This window comes from Anas platyrhynchos, chromosome 3, assembly GCF_047663525.1.
Source record: "Anas platyrhynchos isolate ZD024472 breed Pekin duck chromosome 3, IASCAAS_PekinDuck_T2T, whole genome shotgun sequence".
In the NCBI taxonomy this organism is placed as follows: domain Eukaryota; kingdom Metazoa; phylum Chordata; class Aves; order Anseriformes; family Anatidae; genus Anas; species Anas platyrhynchos.
In genome coordinates, this window is record NC_092589.1 from 14,626,514 (window position 1) to 14,649,962 (window position 23,449).

Sequence of the window (23,449 nt, forward strand, 5' to 3'; positions counted from 1 at the left end):
GGTCAGGGTGCCTCCCAAAACCCAGGGTGCAACTCAGCCCCTCGACGACTTGTTCCCGCTTACCCCAGCCCCTGCCGGGGGCTCTGCCTCATCCCGACACCGCACATCCACGCACAACACGCCCCTTGGCTGCTCCCTTTGGGCTTTGCGGGCTTCAGAGCCCCTCCGTGCCCTGACAAGTATTTGGCAGCAGAGGCGACATTTTACTCTCTCTTGGAGCAAACAGCGCCAAGCACTCGGAGGAACAGCCAGGATGATTCCTTGTGCCGTTCGCTATGAGTCAGAGGTGTATTAAGTTTGCCCTTCATGCTCATAATGAAACCGTTTACTCAAGAGCGAGCGATGGCTGTGAAGAGTGTAACAATACAGCGCGGCTCGGTGTAATTGTATTTTATAATGAATATCTGTAATAATTTCTTCGGTTGGTAATTATTGCTGCAACGGGTTTGTACGTAGGAAAAATGGGTACCGAGCGCGCAGCCGATCTTGCTTTGCATTGACGAGTTAGGTGAAATTATTGTGTATTAAAAAACTAATGAAGGATGCAAAAATGCTCACAGCCAAGCTATCCGAGGGCCCGGCAGTATTAACAGAATGGCACGATTTCAAAAATATTACTAACCAAATCAATAATTTTCCTGACAAATCCCATTAAATTGCATCCCGCGCGTCCCCTCCACGTATGAAAAAAAAGCCCTTCTCGGGAAAATTAATTAAAAAAGCTGCGTTCAGCAATACCGAGGGCAGCAGAGGAATCGAGATGCAAACTGCCTATGGGCGTGCTCTGGCTTTCTGTGTGCGGCATTTCTAAGCTCCGCACAATAATCCTCTCTTACAAGAAGGACCCTGGGTGCCCATAAAATACAAAAAGCAGCTCCCGATGCTCAGACTCAACACAAAGAGGACCAGAACAATGGGGCCGCAGGACTGAAAGTGCCCCTGCCAGCAGGTGCTGCTGTAATGCAGCTTTCCAGGTGGTCTTCCCAGGGTGCGAGCGAGTGCTCTGTGTTGGGTAGACAGGAGCACTGCTGGTTTTTGCTGTAGCAAGGCTGCTGGGACAAAGGGTGGGAGGAAAAACCAGCGAGTCTGCTCCCCAAGATGAATTCCCAATCAGCAAAACTTGCTGAGGCAAATGTGTCCTTGGGATAATGCTGCAATCCCAGAGAAAAGGATTTCCTTCTGATGGCGTTGGAGACCACATCTGCCTGAGAAATAAGTGCGTGGAAATATTCTTAGAGCACGCCTGATCTCCGTGGCACTGCCTTTTGCCTGCTGGGTCCTGTAGAGCACCCTGAAACACCCCCACTGCTCAGCAAGACTTCCTCAACAACCAGTGGAGGTCTTGGGTCCTTAGCGGGAGACAAACTATTGCCTTACCCAGCTTTGTGCTCTGATTTAGTCATATGGGACCATTGCTCTGAGCAGCAATGCGATCTTCCTGGTGCCACCATGTGTCAGGGGCATTTAGTGCGTGGATTCTCCTCCTGCCTGTGTCCAGGCAGGGTGGATGAAATACTGGGGGAATGTGCTTTGTGGCTCCACTCAGAGCTGCCAACCACCCATGGGAACCACCTGGCTCCAGGCACCCCCTTCCCCCCATGTGCTCACACTGACAAAAAGTTGGGCAAAGTGTTGCCAAGGAGAAAGCAGCCAACTGTCTGCATGTCTCTACCAGAAACTGCTCGTCCCCGAGTCCGTAGCCAAGGCAATCGCTGAGGGAATGAGTTTCAGCTCATTTCCATGTACCAGCAATCAAAGAATAAAACAAATCTTGCAGAATTGCAGCTCCAGCTCTTTTCCTCTTGCCGACACCCAGCAGCAAGGGAAAGAAGGGGATCTTCCTGAACACGGCGTACAAATTCCTGCCCTTGCTCCAAGCCCCACGCTCTTCGTCTGGGTTAGAGTCTTCATTTCAAACTACGCCATTTCACTCACAGTGCAAAGACCTTTCAGCAGAGCATCCCCACACAATCTTTGGCTTCTAGAACCCATGGAGAAATCCCTTTGGTGGGCGATGCTCCAAGGATGGTGCAACGAGGGAACAGCCACCATGCCCGAGGGCCACCCGGCAGTTTCTGACCAGTGCCAAGAGCACCTGCCCGTAGAAGGATGTATGAGCAGGACGAGCATACAGACAATATTTCCAACTGAAGCATTCCCAGCCCCCAGATATCTGTGTCTCAGGGTTTCCAGCCAGCCCAGGTTTCTATGTATTTAGCCATGCTCTGCAGGTTTCTCACGTTTCGCTCTGAGCTTGGGTAAACTTCTGGCATTTGCAGTATCCCAGGTGCCAGGGAGAGCAACGTGCTTGCTAACACCAGCTCGGTGTCACGGGCAGCAAATTGCTGGTCTCGTGGGGTGATGTGTACCTGGTACGAGCATGCCAGCCCACCCACGCTTTCTGAACACATCCCTGGGAAGGGCAAGAGATACCTCAGCCAGACGTTGCTCTCTTGCAGGCTCAGGAAGCACCAGGAGCGACTGGTGGCAACCTACCCAGGCATTTTGTGAAAGGTGGTTTTCATCGCCGTGTCCAGATCACACAGGAGCTGGGGCTGAAATAACCAAGTCCTGCATGCAGCTAGCGAAGGCGTGCCCAGTGGGCCACGAAAATGAACATCTCTAAACACACAACCAGCTGCTACAGCAGTCAGTGAGTTGCTTGCCCATAGCATGCTCTCACTGCCGGGACAAACAAACATTTATTCCTGAATCAATGCAGGGAATAATGCTCTTATGCAGCTTGTCACCCATCCGACTTCCACTGAAGGCCCTGTTCCTTCTCCTAGAGATACCAAAAAACCCCTAGCTGCTCCTGTGCCTGCCTCTGCAGCACGCAGCTCCTCAGACCCGGGCACTGGGGAGTGCTTTTATGCACTTAGCAGCTTCATTGCTCAAATTTCTGACAGCTACTCGAGGAGGGAAGTTGTCTTGTTGCTGGGAAGGAAAAGGAGGAGATGAGGTTTTTCTTAGACCAGTTGACAAGAAAATTGCACCTGATAGCAGGGAGGTGACAGCGGTGGGAGCCCTCATCCCAGCTGCAGGTGACGTGTGCCTGGCAGGGGGACGAGCGGGAGGGCAATGCGATGCCTGCCCTGCCAGCACAGGGTCACTCCCTCCTCGGGGACAGAAAATGCTCAAACATGGGCCGGATTGTGCAAACGACCTTGTCACGCACAGTTTTATCTGTTAAACAGCGGGCTCTGAGAGAGGAGAGTGTTCAAGAAGATTTCTGTCCCTCCCCATGCTCTCCGGAGGCCTTTACCAGCCAAGGATATGGGGAAGGCAGCTGGAAAGACACTGGTCTGGGGCCCAGTCTTGGCTCCACTCATGCCAACAGGCTGGAGACGTCTTCTCTGGGGGCATCTCATTTCACTGCCAGCTCCCAGCCAGCGGTTCAGGATGCATAAAGGCCATAAAATGTCTTCTGGGTGACCCTGTGACTCAGAGAGCTCAGATTCAGCCTCTTCTCCAGATGCATAACCATTAAAATCCAATGAAAGACAGAGGGAGATATCCCAACACCCCCAAGCACAAGCAGAAGGGCAGACCAAACCTCCCCAACACAGACACTGAATGGCTGAGCTGTGGGAACCAGAGAAGGTTTCTGGCTTGGTACAGACTTGGCTCTAGCAAATAGGAGCATCGGTGTGCAAAGTTTGCAGGTGGTTGTCAGAGTGACACGTACTTCCTTGCAGTTGGTTAATTAGTCCCCCAAACTGCATAAATTGGCACTACTGACACCATGGGCTGGACATGATGGTCAAATGGAAATGGGAGCGTGAGGAGAGACCGTGGTGTTGGCCATCCTTAACCCCATGCCGACGGGGTCCCGTGCTTGTAAGATGCCCCGTGAGTCACCCATAAAGGGCCCTTTGCAGATCCCAGGCTTGCTGACGTGAAATGTCTGTGCTTGATGAAAATTTCGCCAAAAGCATGCTGCCAACATGACATGGAGGGCAAAGGAAAACCTGCCTGAAGCTAAGCCTGACACATGCTTTCGGAAGGGTAAACGTAAGCAGATTTGATGCGGCAGCTCAGTTTGCTGGCCCAGCAGCCCAAATCTGAAAGGGGCTGCACAGCCCAATGCCTGCCAAAATGGTGAGCACACCAGCCTGGGCACTGCAAACTGGGAAGGGAGGGGAAATTGTCCTTCTCTCTCCACCACTGGAGCCAAAATTAACGTGGCCACTTTAATTTTCTTGGTTGCCCTCTCCTTCTTTCTCAGAGAAATCAGTCTTGCTGAATCAATCTCTGTGAGAGCACAGGGCCGTGCTGTCATCTCCGTGGCAGCATGAAACAACTGCTCCTCTGGCCTCAGGATGCATTAAGTTTAAATGACAACACACGGCTCAAATACATAACTTTGTCTTGCTTCAGAGCATCGCTACCAGGAGAGCCCTGGAAAAGCCTTGTCTATCCAGCACACTCCTCCTTGGCCTTGTGGAGAAACAAGATGTGGGAGGTGGTTTGCAGAGGCAGCAGGACCGAGGGCTGTTGCTGCTTGAATAGCTGGGAGATGACAGGCACAGCTGATGCTCAGTGCCTCAGAAAAGACTTCTGAGGAGCGACAATCGCCAGGTAAGATATTGCACATGCTAGGCTGAATGCTGCTTGACGCTCTTCTTATGAAGGCTGTGTTGGGCAGGATTTGTCAGACCAGAGATGATGCTTTTCTGGGGAATCCCTGATGTTTGCTCTGAGCTGAGTGTGAATTTTGCACTCTGGCTAATCCATGCCTTCACTCATCTGCCAATGTCACATTGCACAAGGGGCTGGCTGGCCAAAAAATGCATGGTATTCTCTTGAAGTGCCCCAAAACAGGGCCTGAGCCCTTGGTCATGCTTAAAAGTTTCCCCTTTCCAGGACAGCTGAAGGTGTGACTGACTCTTGGCTCTGGATATGGTAACACCAGGACAAACCAGTGTTTGCTCTTCTCTCCCAGTCCCATTGCCCTGCACATCCAGGTGTGGTGACCCACCACTGAAAGCTCACCGAGTGCCTGCTGGAGGCAGGATCGCGGGGAGGGATCACCCAGGAGTCACTAAGTCTAGATCAGTGTCTGGATCTCCAAGGACAACACGCATAAACAGTGCAATGCAAGCGACGGCTAGGAAGGAAAACACATTTGATGTGAATTTGATCAAAACCACCCCAGCAGCAATTGCTTAAGGCGCCTGGGAAAGCTGACAGAGTAGAAATAACTCATCCCGTGGCTTCACACAAAACTGCCGTTAGTCCCAAAAAATTCAGCCTGTGCTGCAAGCAAGGGGTTTAGTGCCCGGGATTCTTCCCAGCCTGAGACCCTTCCTGCATATAAACCCTTGCAAATGCCATTACGAAGAAGCTGCAGAGTCTGGAGCCAAAATCTGGTATTTCTGCTCTTCCTCTGCCCATCTGCTTGGTTGTTCTCATACACATCTTCCCCAAGGGAAAACAACTGGAAACTCATACAATTGCTTCCCACTTCTCCACGCACCCAAGTACGCACATGGCTTTTCTTCACAGACAGGTTCCCTTTTATGAGAATAATTGCTCCAACCTTTCCAATAAGTACGAGTTGCCCTTCTCTGTGTGCACCTGACATAGTTGCCATGGCAATGCTCCTCAAACAGAACACATCACTCTTATTGAAACGGCTTTGGCACTTCCCAAAACGAACTGCAATAAGCAAGTGCCAGCGGAGGGGACGTTTCTGCAGCCTTGTAAATTATTTAGCGAACTTTGCTGAGTTTCAGCTGAGTAAACAAAACAGAGGACAGCATGTGAAACTTAGCAGTGTGCCTTCAGCTTCAGGAATCAGGGTTGAAGGAAGCCCAGAATATGTCTGCTGTGCAATGGCATCAGCTGCTCCAGTGCCTCCCAAAGGAAGACACATTTCAATCTCCCCTGGCATGGGTTTCAGATCAAGAGAGGCTCTCCCTTGTTCAGGAAGATGCTACAATAGGGGTCTTGCCTGTGCCCTGCCCTTCCCTCTATATGGGAAAAGTGCTGGGAGGACGCAGGGATGCTCAGTGACAGCAGAGGGCATGCTGCAGAAATTCAGAGGAAAAACATCCGTACTGAATGTGCAAGCTGCCTTTCAGGAGCAGTATCCTGCCTCATTTTACCTCTGCCCTGAGTCAGAGAGATGCATCTGGTGACCAGCCCCAAAAATCAGCCCCTTTTTTTCAAGATGGGAGGTAGAGACACTCCCCCAAAATCTTGGAATGGAGACTCAAATGTAGGATCAGAGCCTCCACAGAAAAAAAGCACTTCACCATCACTACTTTTATCATCTTTTGTCTAGGGATCAAGTGACTGTCTTTGAGACTAAGTGCCTGTAGCTGAAACGTTTTCTGCTGTGCTGCTCACACCGGCGTGCTCTGCTGCTCCTGACAATGCTTCACACTTACCAAAACATGTGTGTGTGTGCACACATGCAAACTGCAGTCAAAGTGCTGAGCAAAACAACATTGACCAGTTATGTGTGCACTTGTGTGCAGATGTGATCTGTATCTGCAAGTGCAGCGCAGAGCACACACCCTGCCTCCTCTCCCTGCTGGGGCCCTGCAGATGCTAATAGGCTCCTAAGCTACGGAAGAGCCTTTTGATCTTTTATTAGCTTGTCACTAAGTGTCACATTGAACTTTCATTAGGAGAAGTTGTAAGTAATCATCTGTCAAGGGATGTTCCAGCGTAAAGCTCACATTTTAGCAATTTAAATGGCTGGCTGCAGAGTGTCCCCCTGCTCCAGCCTCTCTTGGGCAAGTCACCTGTGCTGGACCAGCACCAGGGTGCTACCTGGCTATAAAAAACATGAAGCCTCTGGATGCCAGCATATGGGATGCTGCTGTTGTGCAGGCTTGAAGCATCAGGGATACTCATTTCTTAAGACCAGAACCCAGCTGGTGAGCTACACCCTGGTGCCGCGCAACGCCATTGCTTCCCAGCCTTTTTAAACATTTTCAGGACTTTGGGAGCTGCTAAGAATTGATGCTGATCTCCTCACAGGGACCTTTCTGAAACTGTCCCAAGAAGAGCAGAGGATCCTCACGGTCTTCTTGGACTCGAGGTCAGGGGCATGTGGACAATTTCACTTACCACTCACTGACCGACACGCCGTTGATTTGCTGCCAGATAAATTAAATCGTGAAATACAGCCCTCTCCACTGAAACTCTGGGTAGAGAAACCCTTTGAAAGAGACACCGGGGGCTCCTGAAATCCCCAAAGATACACGGGGTTAAAATCTGTGGTGGGAGCACAGATGCAAACATGTGTTTGCTAATGAGGACATTTGTTCAGGAGAGCTTTCGTGCTTCCTCCCGGTGCTGAGATAGGCAGGAAACCAGCCCCAGGAGGAGGACGAAAAAATTCTGCTTCTCCCTCCTGTTACCAAGGAGATTGTTTAAACAAAGCTAAAATAAGAGGAACGGAGTGGCCGAGAGGAACGTGAGCGTGGGGAAGCACTTGAGCGCTCAGTGACAGCTTGTTGCTGCACGCTGTGACGGGCCTGACCTCGGCCAGCGGCTCTTACTGGGGGGACACATCCACATTTCGCCTGGGTGAAAGTGGCAAGGAACATCTAAGAACGGCGATAGAGAAAAGTCCTTGCCCACAGAGGCCTCAGCTGTGTGTCAGGGCTGTTTAGAGCAATGGTGGCAGCAGGAGGCATCATTCGGTGCCATTAGCTGAGACCTGTTGGTTGAGGCCCTGGGAGGAGGCCTCGCTGTGGGAGCAGGTTAAATCCAGCTATATCTGCTGCTAAAAAGCCTCCCCTTCACGGCCATCTCTGCACCTCCAGCCCCCATCCACATGCCCAGAGGGCTGATAGCCGTATCAAATGCTGGATGTAAAATCCTACCGCGGAGCCCCGTGGAGGCACACGTGCTGGGTTGGCTCCTGTGCCAACCGCAGGCCCACCACGCTTCGCGTGAAGGCAGGGCTCCTCCAAGCCCCACATCACACCCCCCAGCTCCAGCTGGAAGCTGCCGACATGACGTGGGAGCGGCGATTCCCACACAAAAACACCAGAGCCCAGGAGCTGGTTTCCATCCCGCTGCGATCCCCTGCCTCAGACAACAGGAAGGGAACAGTTCCCAGATGCTGTTTCTCCAGCTGATCCGCGTATCTTACACGTGCTCATCTGGATTACTGATGCCCTCAGGGCTTGGAATTAAAGGCAGAACATGTTGAAGTGCCTGTCGTTAAACTGGCCCAGGACTTTCCACGGAAACTTTGCCAGGCTTTAGCTATTGAGATGGAAACTTTCCATGTGGGGTGGCCACTGCAGGGAGAGTTACAAGAAGCCCCCACCATCTGGCTGAGTGGTTCATCCGCCAAAGACTCGGTTTAGGGAAAAAGTATGCTGCCTTGCCCATGATTTTTTTTTCTTCTTTTCCCCAAACACCATGCTGAGTAATTCTCTCTTCCTTATGCTTTGCTGCAGAGAATGAAACTTAACAGAAGGATCTCTCCAGCCCTTAGGATGTGCCAATCCCATAAAAATTTGCTTAAATTAGACCAAGTTCTAAGACTCAAAAAACTTGCAAAATGCGTAGGCTCCTTCGAACTGGCAGCTCAAGGTCTTGGAGGATTTCATCTGCTCTGGAAACGCTCCATCCTCTCCCGGTGCCAACCTGACGTTGCAGATGCTGTGCCCTCAGCAGGGCTTTCCCTGTGCCTGGATGCTGCTGAGGAGCTCTGACCGTGACCAGCTCTCCTTTTCTGACTCATTTTTTTTTCGGCTGTCCTGATCCTGAGCTCAGCTCTGTGACAGCCTGGAGTAGGATCGTGCTCCAGCCTGCCCCTGGCAGAAGAGAGCTCATCATGCTGGGTGGCTGCAGGTGGAGTGGTGCTACAGAAGGAGCCTGCTGCTTTTGGGAGGGTCCCAGGAAACACCTGGTCAATTTAAAAGAAGACCTAGAGGTATTTAAGGCAGAAACATCCCTAAAGAGTGTCCTTGGGAGCTTCCATCTAGCCTGGGCCAGGTGGGAACCACAGGGATGGTTTGGAAGTTGCTGGGTAGAAGGAGGGCACATGGGATGCTAAGGGGGTGGCTGCCCAAATTCCTCCCAGTGTAAAGCCTGGGGCCCAGGCAGGGAGAAACAAAGCTATCCTTAATTGCTTTTGGCACCAGAAGCGATGGCATGCTGGTGATGGCACTTGCATTCACACCAATTCACACCACCTCATCTCGATACCTGCTTTTTGACTGAATATCAGGATCCCAGACTGACTGTATACGTGTTTGTTACTGCTAGGTGGGGATCCTCTAATAGCCACGCACACCTGCAGCTCTACTTTCTCGGTGGAGATTACCTTTATAAAGCTATTTAGGTGTTTAAGGTTAATTTAAGCCCTAACCACAATCACTGCAGCAGGGCCCAAGCATGGTTGGGGTTTCTGGCCACATGCCTGCAGCCTCCAGCCCCAGCATGTATCAAAGAACACACTTTTTTTTTTTTTAATAAAAAGAATCCTTAGTAATCGTCCTTATTGTTTTCCAATTGATAGCTGCTGGAGAGCCTGGAGGATTATTTTGCACAGAGCTGTAAATGATGCCCCATGTTAATGATTGCTTTCGCTGATCTTTGCAGGAAAATTCCAGGGTGAATTGTGAAGAAGAGATTTTCCATTTCTATGCTTCAAATAAACAGCTTCATGTCCAAAACCTAGCAGACAGGCTTCAGAAAAGCATGCTTCCAGGCTTCCAGAAAGCCTGAAAGCAGAAATGCCCAAGGTGTATTTATTCCAAGTGGGCGACAACTGATGTGCAGGGGGCCCTGCCAGCGCAGCCGAGAACAAACCCCATCTCCAGCCAGCCGGGTTATGTCCCCGGTACACATATGGTGCCCCACAAATAGCGGGGCCATGTATATTTAATAGGCACTTGCATACACACACACACATACACAGAGCCCAGAGGCACGCAGGCAAAGCTGCTGCAGCCTCGATGCTGGCTCGCATTGAGAGGGTGATGCCGCAAGCAGCGGAAACCTGTTTGCTGACGTGATGGAGCTATATCCACCATGAATTTTGTCCTTTATTAGGCCTCTGTTATTCACTCTATTATTCATGAGCTCAGCCTCGTTTCCTCAAGCCAAGAGCTAATCGGGATGAGTAATTTGGGGATGGCTGCTTTGTCACCGAGTGCTCACGCCGGCTCCCTGCCTGCTGCCTGCTGCTCCCTCAGATAGTGATTGTCTCTGGAGTAGAAGGAGAAGCTCAGTGAGGTTTTCCATCAGGAAAGGGTGATGCTCAAAGCTGGACGTGTGCACACCCCTCGGTTTAGGGCTTTGGCTGCTGATCCAGATGAGGTCCCAGCCCGAATTGCAGTGCCCACGCAGGCACAGCAGTGCCTGGCTGCTCCAGCCCTGACTGCTTTCAGGCGGTCTCAGGGGATACGGGATTTCCATCCCAGGGCTGTAACGAGTGTTAGGAAAATTAGCAATATCCAGGCAAATCAAGACCAGCTGCGAAAGTCACTGGAGCCGTTGGGAAATATTTGACTGGCCCACAGGGCTTCCCTTTTTCTAGCATGTTGATAGCTACAGGAAACAGACACTTTTTAAAGTTTTCACAACTGGGTTTCAGGAGGACTCGTCAGCCTTATTAAATATAGTATTTCACTCTGCGAGCCCTTATTTATTTATTTGTCTTGGCCCTGCCATCCCCATGAAGCTGCCTGGAAGTGAGGAAACATGGCCTCACTGCGTTTCAGGCTGAAGCAGCGCTACGGATCTGCAAGCCAAAGAGGAACAGAAGCCAAGTTAAAAATATACATTCATATATATTTGCAATTATTCTTTGTGGCAAGGGTTTGGGAATTTGTTTTCTTGCTTTCATTGTGTTTATAGACCTTCTTTCCAGATCTGATACTCAGGGAAACATATTTTGCTGCTATATCCAGCAACCATGATGGCATTTTGATTTGCAGTGTGACAGGCTATTCCACAAACTGGGCTCCAGACAGTCCCTGGTAAACAAGAGGAACAAGGCTGGGAAGCGAGCTCTGTGAAAGGCTTGTTCGTGTGGTTTCTAGCTGTTTATTTAACAAAGATCTTTGCACAGGCTGGATTCCATGTATCGCTGCAGCTCAAACTGATGCTGGGCAGCGTGTGCTTCCAGGCGGATTTTGCCCTCGCAGAGGGCACCCTCTCTGTGCTTTGGGGTTCAGCTGCGTGCTCGCATCTCAGGCAGGTTCATCCTGTTCCTGCACACGAGCACGGAAAGAGCCTGAGTGCCTCAGAAAAGAAAAGTCCCCGACTTCAGAGCTGAATGTGCACAGCAGAGCTTTGCACCGATTTGCATGTGATTTGCGTTTTGTCCCTAATCGCTGCACAAATGTGCGGAAAATACCATTTTAATAAGCTGACTGTGGGCCAGCCAAGCAAGCTCACTCACAGTTTGGAGCCAGCCACAGCATCAGCAGTGGTGCAACGTTGCTGCTCAGATAGCCATGGCAAACCAGGCTGCCAGCCTGGGGCCACCAAGACACCGTGCCACCCACCCAAGCAAGATTCTCCATGCTGTCCATGAATTTTTTTTTACTTCAGCGATCTACCAGCATCTTCAAGGTCACTCCTGCAAGCAGAAGCTGGAGGCACTGAGGCACAGGACTCATCCCATACCTGCCCAAACCGAGGGGCTTGCTCTCAGCAGTCCCCCCGTCACCAGAGATACAGACGCCTGCAGAGGACACAGTTCAGGTCATGGGGAGGCCAGATGCTGTGAAGAACGAACTGTCACAGCTGTGACAGGCAGTTCAACAGCAGCTTTTCCTCCTGACCCATCATTTTACCCTGCCCGTGGGCTTTTTGGTGCTTAACCACGTGCAAACTCCACGTGCAGCTCTTCCTGCAGCAGGGTCATGCCTGGTGTCCTGTGTGGGAAAACCAAACCTTATCGATCAGCCGAGTAGCAAACCAGGCCCTGCTCATGCCAGCTCTTGCAGAATGGCTGGTTTTCCTCCCTGAACCTCTCAAAACCCGTTTAATTCACCGTTTTAAGGCTGGCTGTTGGGTCAAGACAGAGGATGAGAGGTTCTGACCCACCGAGGAAACTCCCGGGGAAGCCCGCTGCGTCTGAGCTTCTGTAAGACAGAAGTGGACGTTCGTGATCCTGAGGCTGAGACATTCAGCAGAGAAATCCCAGCTCCGCTCGTGACCCACCGTGTGAGGTCTCAGGAGGACGAGTTAGGCCAACAATCTCAGCGCAGCCTTTGAAGGAGGATACTAAAGTCACCCAGTCAAACTGGCCCAGTGCCCGGTGGCCGGTGTCACCCCAGTGGGCAACTGGCCAGTTCGGCAGCTCTGTAAATAATGCGGCCTTTTTAATGAAAGTACGGAACTGGATTTGGATGCCTGGCCCTAACAGACCCAGATTAACCATGGGCTTACTCCGCTCTGCTGCTATTTTTATCTCCAAAAAATAGCCTGACCATGGGCTGCCCAGCACCCTCTGCTTGTGAGCCCTTCCAGCGTGGTTTGACTCAGAAACTGGTTCGACACAAGTGGCCTCCAATATGCCTACGGTGCTGGTCTTTCACCCCTTTCCACATCACTCCTGCTTTGGGATGAATTTTGATCCATGACGTGTGGATGTGGCACTGAGGGACATGGTTTAGTGATGGGACTTGGTAGGTCAGGCTGATGGTTGGACTTGATGATCTTGAAGGTCGTTTCCAGCCTGGATCATTCTGTGATTCTGTGATTCTCTAAAAATCACTCAGAGGGGAAGAGGGCCAAGCTGGCCAGGTGTCAGGAACGGCTCAGCCACGTTGGATGTGACTGAGCAGCAGCACTGGTAGGTGCGGGCTGAAACGTCCCAGCCAGACGGTGGCACAGGGAGGGTTGCTTGTGCGTCAGGACGTCCAGATCTGCTGCAAAACTTGTGTCCCGCTGGGTGGAAGCCAAGCAGATATGGCCCCGTCTGCCTTTCTCTCGACACCTCCAGGGCAGCAGTGCCACATACCTCTTCCCAGATAGGCAAGGCACGGAGAAGGCAGAACCTGGCTGATACGGAGGTGTGAAAACCAGCACTGAGCTCATGTTTCGAAACGGAGATCCTTCAGGTCTCCTTATCTCTCCTGCTCGGTGACAGCAGCCAGGCGAGGCTCTGGAAAATATGTCACGGGTTTTTTCCCCCCACTTGTGGTCCTCAAAGAAAGACGGGGTCCTTAAACACAAAGGTGGTTATTAGTGCTCTGGCTCTATTGTTTCCCAGATCTCTGGCCATCAGAAGAGGATGATTAAATTTTGATCTGGAAGTCATTTTTTTTTTTTTCATTTTTTGTAAAAAAGGAACCACACTCCACCCCCCCACCTCAAATCCCTTGAACGTGAGCTAGAAATCCTGCCAGACAAAGAGCCGCTCCTTTCTAACCACTGGATTTTATACGAAGAAGGAGAAACATTATTCTGCAATTCACTGGGGATTTCTTTTTTATCTTTTCAGTCGGAAGGTGAGAGATGAACACTTATTAAAGGTCAGTATTTCCCGGAACCCAGATGCGGCCTGGGTGTGCAGATGTGAGTGTTAAGCCTTATCTCCATCGCAGTTTCCAGGAAGCTGCCTGCTTTAATTCGCTGGTGAGCCGTAGCACAAAGCCCACATCCCACGGTGTGGACACATCTGGTGTCGTCTGGCTGAGAACTGTGGCCACCAGCGAGGCTCAGCTCCGTCCCCGGCTCAGCTGAGGGACGGAATATCTCAGGGTAGGATTGGTAGCCTAAATCAAGGTGTCCTTATCCCCCACTTTAAACACACGTTGGTCCAAAAGCCCAGCAGATCACAAAGCTATTTGGACTTCTGGCCCAAACCATGAAATCCAAATGCCTTTCGCCACGACAAGGGCGAACCGTGGGGCTCCCACGGGTGTCACACCGCTCGTCACAGTTTTTCCAAGCAGACGGGGTTCAGCTCCACCAGCTAATTGAGGAAAGACTCGGCAACTCCATCCATGGCATGACGCCTTCAGAAAGACGTGGGTGACCTTGAGGTGCCCTGGAGGATTTTTATGCTTCAAGCTGCTTCTGCCATGCTGGGAGAACTCACGGAGTGACTTTTCACCAGGTCTCTCTCCTTTTCCCCATATTTCCCTCACAATTATAATACTTTTTTGCAGTGAGGGAAGCCTCTTCTCCACTTGCATCCGCTGTCAGCACCCCTGTGAGCAAAACGGGGCTGAAGCTGGGTGCCGGGAGGTTTGGCACAGCGAAACCTGGGGCTCAAGGAGGGATTATCATGCGCCTGTTGCGCGTGGGACCTGATGTCCAGCTAAGTTAATGCCTGCTTAATCGCTTATAAGCCACTCCGTTCAGAAAGAGTAATAACAATAATCGAAAACCCTCTTTAGTCTCTTTGCTTTGTTTTCCTGTTTGTAAATCCCAAGGCCTTCCACCAAATACTGTCACTGCTGCGCGAACTTAACCGTTAACCTACAAAGAGCCGCCAGTGATTATGCCTCTGAAAATAGATTTTATCCCTTCCCTCCACTCTCCTTTGCTGATCGACACACAAAAACGCTTAGTGATTGTTACTTGGCAACCATGGTAAAAATGTACTGAGCCACAAGTGGCTACAAAGGATGAAATCACTGTCATGAAATTTCCAAAATAAGTACCGTAACACCAGAACTCTTATTCGTATGAGGAACAAATACCTCTCTTCCTGCCTTACATGCCTTACATCTTTTTGTTTTTCCCCCAATTCTTTTTTTTTTTTTTTTTTTAAATTAGCAATGCAAAATTTTCCTTCTTGCTTCTTTGCGAAGCAGGGGCTTCATTCAGATGATATTTCTCCACTAACACATACATTTCTACACCTGTCTGGGCTGATGGGCTTTGGGAAAGTGCATACACACTCTCTTGAAGTCTGATCACAAATGCACTGTTGTAAAGGGTTTGGGTGGGTCCATGCTCTCCTCAAACCCAACCCCAAAGCTAGCTCAGGGTGCTCATGTATGTCCCCATATAGATGTGTGTGCATGCACACCATCTAGGACATTTCTGAGACTTCCAAAAGCAAGCCCAGACAATATAATATAAGGTTAATCCATCTGAGACTGCTTTAAAACAGACATCACCACTGAGAACAAAAGCTGGGATGGATACCAGTTATTGATTCCTCAACTGCCTGAGCCTACAGTTGTCAAAGGTCCAACTCGTGTCTCCCTAAATCCATCCTTTTCCTATGGCTCAGCTCCTGTACTTAATGCCAAGGAACCCCAGGGACTACAAAAGGAAAAAAAGAAAGGGGAAAAAAAACAGAACAGAGATGCAACCTGTGGGAGATACTTTTCTAGGTAATAAATATCTGAGCTTTAATCTTTAATAAAATATTTCACCGCAAGAAGATGTATGTGTCACAGCTCTTGTATGGAAAATGCTGTGCTTTTACATCTGATTGCAAGCAGTCTTGGGTCGCCTTTGATTAATAAATGTTTCTCTGTTGGTGTCTCAATAAAAATGGGGAGGAATTAATGTTTTTATGTCTTGTTCGGAGACATAAAGTTCAAAATGTTCAGAGGCTGGCCAGCTTCTGGACAGACTGAACTCTGCACAATCGGGGAGATCTAAAAGCAATGTACACCGGGCTTAATTTTTCAAACAGGAGTCTCTTGGAGTTGTCTAACTTCTCACCAGGGAAATATTTAATTCCAGAGATTAAACACTCTGTCTGGAGACTCAGAGGCAAAATGTAATGCTGATTAGCATTTGTCTCAAAGCCTAATTATTCACGCTGTTCCCCGTTTAGGGAACATACTTCTTTCAAGATTGCGCATAAATTTGTGCCCACAGATGTCTTTCCTCCTCTGATCGATACCCATTAGTTGCAGCTTTCCCTAGATCTCAGCAACAAGGGCATCCTTTGCCCTGCAGGCCATTGCTACGTGGGACCAGCCCGGTGAAATCAGCCTCACCCCAGTTTTCAATACACTCCAGCCCCAAAGCTCCTGCATACCACATTGGTGCTTCAGGCAAGGACGAGGAGCACGAAGAGGTACCTGTCCTCATGTCCTATCTCTCTCCCTTCTGCCTCCCCTTCCGTGCAGAGGAATGTGCTCCCTAGCTCAGAGGGAGATGCTTTCACCAACATGAATCAACACCAAAGAGGTAGGTGGGAGATCCATGGACACTGGGCATGTTTTTAAGTAACCTGCCTGGACCAGCAAGACAAAACTAGAATAAAAAATAAAATAAAATAATAATAATAAAAAAAGCCCTATAAAACTACACACAGCATTTTGCATCTGTTTCCTGGAGCTTGTATTCAGCTGGGCTCTGAACTCCCCCAGGATATATTCCTGCTGCCTGCAAGCACTTTAGGAATGGCTTTGGCCACTGGCTTTTTAACTGGCGAGAGCTGCCGAACTGCATCACATCTCCCGTACTTAACTGCTGATTTTTCACAAGTGCACATTTAAAAGGCTCTTTCAAAAAATCCCATGGCCGGCTAAATTGCATCTGCTCTCTAAATGCATGGTGCAGACATGCAGAGCTGTGGGTGACTAATAGGTATTTAAGCTCGCTATTATTTTCTTCTGCAAACAGTGGCAAACCACAAACGCTAGTCACACGGGATTTCATTAGCTCACGTGCAGAAGACTTAGCACTCCAGACGGCTGAGGCACGGGGAGAAATTCCAGCTCTGCATCTCCAACACGCGAGCCCTAAATAGGCTGGTGTGGCCTGCAGCCTTCCCATGTGCTGCCCTGCTTCAAGCGAGCACCCTTCCAGCATCACGCCGTGTCCTCGGTGGTGTGCTGCACTGAGATGCTGCATGCATGGGGAGCTACGCTTGCACCAAGCTGTGGCCAAGACGAGCTCAGTAATTTATCCTCTGATTTTGGACAACATCCTACAAGAGGTGATGAATCGCCCCCCGCTCCACGGGTGCTCACATGTGAGCACCAGACAAAAGGATGCCTTGCCTCCATGGCTCTGAAACCGCCTGGAGATAAAGAAGGAAAGGCAGGAGACCTCGGGAAAGCAGCAGGAGCTGTCGGAGGAGCCAAGGGACGGATTAGTTTGCATAATTCATTCCTGCACTTCAAGGGGAGGCTCAGGAGCCAAGGTCTCCTCTTGCTGAAGTTGCTCTCCGCCGTCAGCGTGCAGCGGAGACGCGATCAATCACGGCTGCTGCAGCTCCCCGGTGACATTTCTAAGTGCTCCTCTGAGCGGAGATGAATTAGAGACGGTCGCAGCGCAACCGGGGGGTGCCCAGGTCTCCCTCCTGGGCTCCATCCTTGCTCTCCTCCAGACCACGCTTCCCAAGACAGATGGGATCAAGGCGATACGGCTTGTACACGGCGGCACCGATCCTGCTAACAAGCTATTAACAAGAGGTGCTTTTGGACTGCACCACCTTTAACAGGAGACTGACAACGGCAGAGTAAATCACGGAAAGCAGATAAAACCCAAGTGCTTCTCCGTCTGCACAAAGCCACGGGGCAGCGCTCCCACAGCAAGCCAGATGCTGGAAGATGCAGCCCTGTGGTGTGACCCAGCACACACTGCCTCCACCTCCACCTTTGCCTGCCTCAGTTTCCCCTGTCTGCATGATATCAAAGGCTTTGTGAAGCACCTGGGGAGCTCTGGGCTATATAAGACCACAGATATTGCTTTGAATTTCTGAGCTACTGCACATTTACACTGATGGCTTCCTCGGGATGAGTACAGGAGGCAGACAGCAGCATGGCCAGTTGGGATTTGGCCCTCTGAGCCTAAACGTGCCCTGAATTTCCTGCGTGCCCATTTCCTCCCTGTCTGTAGCAGCTGCCCTCTGTCAGCAAGGAGAAATCCTCCACCAGGCTCGTCTCCACACACAGCGAGCTCCCGGGGGCTGCAGCCTCTCGTTGCTCCCTGCTTGCCCAAGCATCTCCATCTCGAGAAGAAAGCCTCCAGCTGCACAGCCTTCCCTCTCGGCTCTCCTCGGAGCCTCAGATCCTGCAACAAAAGGCCTGGAGAGCTGCCTGCATCCTTCTCTCCCACCGGGGGCAAGGACTGCTCCCTCCTGGAAGCGCCTGCTTGTGGCAATGCTTCCCTGGGGGGGCACAGTCCCCAGTGCCAGGCACAGCTCCTAGCTGCAGCTACTTTTTAATTTTATTTTAATTTTTTAAACTGGGTTGCTATTTGTGCCTCCTGCAGATCTCAGGACCTTCTGCTCAGCCCAAGGAGCTGTCAATCTGCCGGGCAGCTGTTGGCACATCTGGGAAGGACGGACGGAGCCCATGGGCTTGAGCAGCTCTGGGATGGCGCAGCTTGGACGCGGTGCCCTCCGTCACCCGCTGCATCCACTCCCCCCGGCAGCTTGAGGGGACCTTTATTTGTCACCAGCGTTACCAGGGCCACAAACCTGGCACACAGCCGCGGCACGGAGAACTAAAAATACACCACTCTCAGCACGGCCCTGGGAAAGAGCGGGATTCCCATGGCACGGCCAAAAAAGCAGGGAGCACAGCGGCACCAGGGCCGCTGTGCAAACCTGCCTTCACCCCCACGGGCATGCAGACAGGAGGCCTATAGGAGTGTGTTTTATAGGGCCAGGGAGGAGCAGCGTGTTTGGGATGGGGGGAAAAGTGGGGAGAGGGAAGCCTTGGGGGTGGCTTCCAGAGGGAACACCCAGCTCTGCTCTCAGCTCAGATCAAGGGGTTTCATTGCCGAGCTGCAGAGCAAGGAAGAGAAAGGGGTGGCATCTATCAAATAGATGGTGATGATGTTGCTAACTGGGGCAGAGGACTTGAGCTGGTCTCTCGAGAAGAGGAAGCAGGGGCAGGGGTCACAGACGGTGGCATTTTGGAGAACGCACACTCATTGCCCAGCCGTTGGGTAGGCACGAGGGTGTCTGCGCTGGCCAAGCCTTGCTTTGTTCAGAGGCAATGTTCTTGCCAATCTGAGCAATGCGGGATGATGTAAGTGTATCATCCATTATTGCTATTTTCATTTTTGACACATGGAAAAATTAATTTTCTTTTAAAAAGTGATGTATGAAGAACCCAGATTTGCCTGAATAATATACGAACCTCTAATCTGGCTGTTACCCTTTGTCTGAAGCATTAACATTAGCAAAAGGCAATTTAGGATGATTGCTTTTAAGTTGTAAAGCCAATGTTCAATTAGAGCATGAAATGAAAGACTTATCACTAGTACTGGCACAAAGATTTATTCTCAAAGTATTTCCTTTCAGCCATAAAGATGCTGGTTTTGTTGAAAGTGACACGTTTAGAACAAGCCACTCTTGTCTAATGTTACTATGAAAAATGGTTTGGAATCAAACATTTTTTTTTTTTTCTATTTAGGATAATGAGAGCGTTTTGCTAAAAATTTCAACATTGCACTTTGAATTTTACCTACAGAGCTGAGTCTGAGGAGAATCCCATTGCCATGGTGGGCGTGCGGGCTGGAGGGGATATTGTTCACCTTCGGCACTGATACTGTTAGTGATTTATTGACCAAACAGAGCCCCCAGCAGACTGCCAGGTGTTTTACAATGGCAATTCCCATTTTGTTTGCTCCTTTGGACGGCCAACATAGCAGGCTTTCTAGTGAGCCCTCACAGGAGGCATGGGGAGGGAGGGATTTGTGAAGATGCAGCAACTTCGGCAGGAAAAACTGCGTGCAACACATGGGGCTCCACTGGGGAAATGAAAGAGAAAGCAGTGACAAACAGCCTGCTGGTATGTCGGGTTGTTACACGTCACACAGGGCTCTGCAAGTGATCACTTTGTCCTGGATGTTGCTGATTTTCTGTCCTGCGAGCCCCCTAGGTATCCATTCAGCCCCATGCTGCCCAAAGGGAAGCAGCACATGGTCGAGCCAGACTTGGGGTTTGTCTTGAGCTAGGCACAGAGAGTGACCACTGCTGAAATAAGAAAAAAAAAATAAAAAAGAGGAGCATTTTGGTGCTTGCTGTGCCTAGAAATAGCTGGAGGGCAGCGATGGGGACAAGAAAGCCCCAAGCGACATGTTGGGGGGCAGCGGCGATCCGCCCAGTCCCAAGGAAGCTCGCCAGTACGCCTTGTTCCCACTCAGCACGATTAATTTGGCTGAGCAGCCAGAAGTGGTGAGCCGTCTGCGCGGAGCCCTGCGCTGAATAATAAGCCCCGACGTCGAGACGCGAGGCACGGCCAGGGCGAAGCGGCCAGGGATCTCTGCCAGCTGCCCCTCACCGCCCTGCCGTGCCGTGCCAGGGGTTTGGCACCGCCACGCTCCTCTCCCCTCCGAAACGCATCGTGGTCTGCTGGTTTCTTCCATGGAAACAACATGCATGCGAGCGATAACCCACGGGTCAGCTCTCTGCCAGTGTAAAATGGCCAAATTCATCATGCTCAGCGGACAGGCACTGATTTTACGCAAGGCAAGGGCCTCGGACTGAATCGCCACCAGGATCCTTTCCTCTTGGAAGTGAAGTTGGTCCGCTGTGCTTGGGTTGGCAGTGGTTTAGCTTAACGCTATCATACAGCTAGGATTTGGAAAGAGGAGGTGAAGCAAGCCAAGCGGGTATCTGCAATCAATCTGTGCCTGGAATGGACTGAAAATGAGCAACACAGCCCGATTTGGTCTTAGGGTGCTGGTCTGGAAAGCACAGGGAAAAGATTAAAGGAGGACAAGGACATAATATCTCCAAGGGGAATTTATTCCCACAACAGAAATCACTGAGTTCATTTATACAGAACTATTTCTCAAGGCTGTAGCGATTATCACCTCGCTGAGATATTTTCCAGCCGCACTTTTCAGAGGCCTGGATGGATCAGCATTACACCTTGGTTCTGGGCAGCTTCTGGCAAAAGTTTATATTGCATCAAGAAATGGAAAAAAGTACTAGAAAGTTTCTCGCAATGAGAACATTTGTCACTAAGATGTTTCACGGAATAAACCCTGGGCATGGGACCAAGAGAAGTAATTGGACTGGCCTTGCTCCATGTTTAAGATACTTGTCTTGGGCGTTTGAAATATGAAAAGAATATCAGGTCTTTCTTCCAGAGAGCGGGGAAGAGAGGGGCTGATGGCATTTGTTTCTCGGGCTTTGAAGGCTCACATATCCTAAAGCTGCTGAGGACGCAGCGACAAGGAGCTGACAAGCTGGTAGATAAGTGCATGATGTGTAAAGGCAGCTGAAAGCTGACTTCCACGCTGGGAAACAGTTGTTCTTACCTGCCTGCTCGGAGTTACGGCTCACTGTTGAGACGGGCTCACTGCTGTGGTGGAAGGAGATGTTACCAGCAGAGCAGGCTCCCCGCGGCGGCCAATGCATCTTCCTTCCTAACCCCTGCCGTTTAGGGGTTTAGTCTTTTTAATCAGGTTTGGCCTTTTTAACCAGGCTGCCAGATTTGCTCCCCCGGTTGGTTCAGCAGGGCCTCAGGGGGTGACAAACCAGACTCCTGATGGCATGGGGATGAGCCTGGAGATGGGTGGAGACACCAAGCGAGGCCAACATCACCCCAAGTTGGGCACAGCCCCCGAAAATACTGCAAGCAGCCTGTCCTGCCCCATCTATGTCCCTGGTGATCATGGATGAGTGGTTTTGAAGAACACCACAGCTTTGCAGGCAGCACTGAACCTTGCCCCCTGCCCTTCAAACTCGCTGTGCGGTCCCAGCTCTGAGAAATGCATCATCACAAGCTCAGCAAAAGTAAGCCTGGACGTTGCAGCCAACGTCACCCTCTCTGGCATGGGAGGGATGAAAACCTGCTGGCCTGAGAGTCCTGAAATGCGTGTTGCTGGAGCAGGGAGGAGCAGCCCAGTGTGCCATGTGGGAGTCACACTGCAGCACGCGGTGATGCTCGCCTGGGAGTCATGCAAGGACACTGTCTCCAGAGAGGCACCTCTCTGCGTGCCTACAGCCCGGGAGAGACGACAGAGATGTTTCCAGCATGCCTTTTGTTGGCTGCTCCTCTGGGCCATCCATCTGCCACCTCGGTCCCGGAGGAGCTGCTGAGGCAAGGACAAAGCCCAGCTCTTTACGCACAACCCCCTTCCCGAATTCCTGACGGCTTCCGAGGGATGCTGTAAGGATCAGCATATTAAGGACCGTACCTCATTGATGTTGCATTGCCAGGTAGGCAAGTCCTCAAGCACAGATTAATTGCCTACCTTCTGGAAGTAATCAAAGAGTATATAAGCCCTGCTTTCAGCCCAGATAGTACAGGCCACAGGCCTCAGCCCATGAGGCTGCAACTGCAAAAAGCCTCTGCCTCCTGAACAGTGCCAGCGAGCCGAGGAGGATGGGTTTACACGCTATTTGTTTGCCAACAGAAGGTCCGCCATCAATATTTAAAGCTGAATGAGTCTCAAGAGTAGGGATGAAGAGCCCTTCATAAGGCAGCATCCATCATTTTGGTTTTTAATTTTGCGCTTGCTCACTTGCTGCACAGCATTATATGCACATCGGATAAATGAATAAAGGATAAATAATTCATCAAATTGCTCAACCTCTTGATTCTCCCGATCATCACTGAGCTTGGGCATCCTGCACAGGGATCTTGCCCCCACAATGAGTTTCGGGGGGGCAGTACCTTGCATTATTCACATCGATACATTGCTCAAGGCTTCCGAAATAACCCTGCTAACAGCATAACACTGCAGGTGCCCAGCCGGATCTGCAGAGGCACATCAGTGACACTCGTCCTGTCGATGCCTCTTGAAAGCTCTGAGGACTTCCAGCAGCCCCTGAGCCATGTCTCTGCTCTCTCAGCCCATGCAGCCAGCCCTGGGCTCCCATCCTGGCATCCCCAGCAGTTACGGGGGATGTCAGCAATAGCAGTAAGGAGGGTTTGGCATGTTACATGGACACAGTCAGAAATGCAGTTTCAATGGCAGGCACCACACACACAAAGGCAATTTCCTCCCTCAGAGGTTTTCTGTGGTTGTTTCTGAAGAGCTGCACTGCTGTGCTGCACATTTGGCGCTGCAGGATCATTTGCTGCAGCACCCAGAGCCCTTATCTGCAATAAATCCTTCCATCCTCTTTCACCCAGACAGCAATAACCTCTCCCGATGCTCAGCTGTGCCCTGATGTCCTGCCTTTGGTTTGAGGGGGGTCTCTCCAGGCTCGGAAAGGCTCCACCTGCCTGAGTTCACTGCGTGCTGCCTTTCCCACAACAGAGCTGCTGAGCTCCTCGGGAGAACCTCGCTCCCAGGCCTCACACCAGGATTTATGTCACCATTTATGGTGACAAATTGTAAACCGCCTTCCCGGTTTTGGTGCAAAGAGCGTAGCACTTCCTGCTGGAAAATGCTGCATGCACAAGAGCTGAGTTTTCCCAGCAGCACTCAGCAGGCCCTGAACCTCTCTCTAAAGCAGCTTGTTTTGTGCTGATGGCTTTACAGCTACGGCAGGACTTCTGCAGCCTCTGTCCCCAGGGGGCTAGGCAGGCAGTGCCACCTGCTCCGGTGCAATCCCAGCTGCTCTCCGCCTGCAGAAGTGCTGATCTGACGTGACAGCCACAATCCAGGTTTGCTCTGG

General features: G+C 50.8%; 1 protein-coding gene across 11 annotated transcripts in view; it reads right to left on the reverse strand.

Moving 5' to 3' along the window:
- Positions 1–23,449, reverse strand: part of SLC8A1 (solute carrier family 8 member A1) — a 104,205-nt gene that overhangs the window by 19,475 nt on the left and 61,281 nt on the right. The window contains exon 1 of one of the 11 annotated variants that reach the window (XM_072035378.1): positions 64–107. The exons of the other annotated variants lie outside the window; for them this stretch is intronic. Within the exon in view, the coding sequence (XP_071891479.1) occupies positions 64–107 (44 nt within the window). Of the gene's footprint in view, positions 1–63; positions 108–23,449 lie in introns of those variants that run through there. 11 annotated transcript variants of the gene reach the window in all.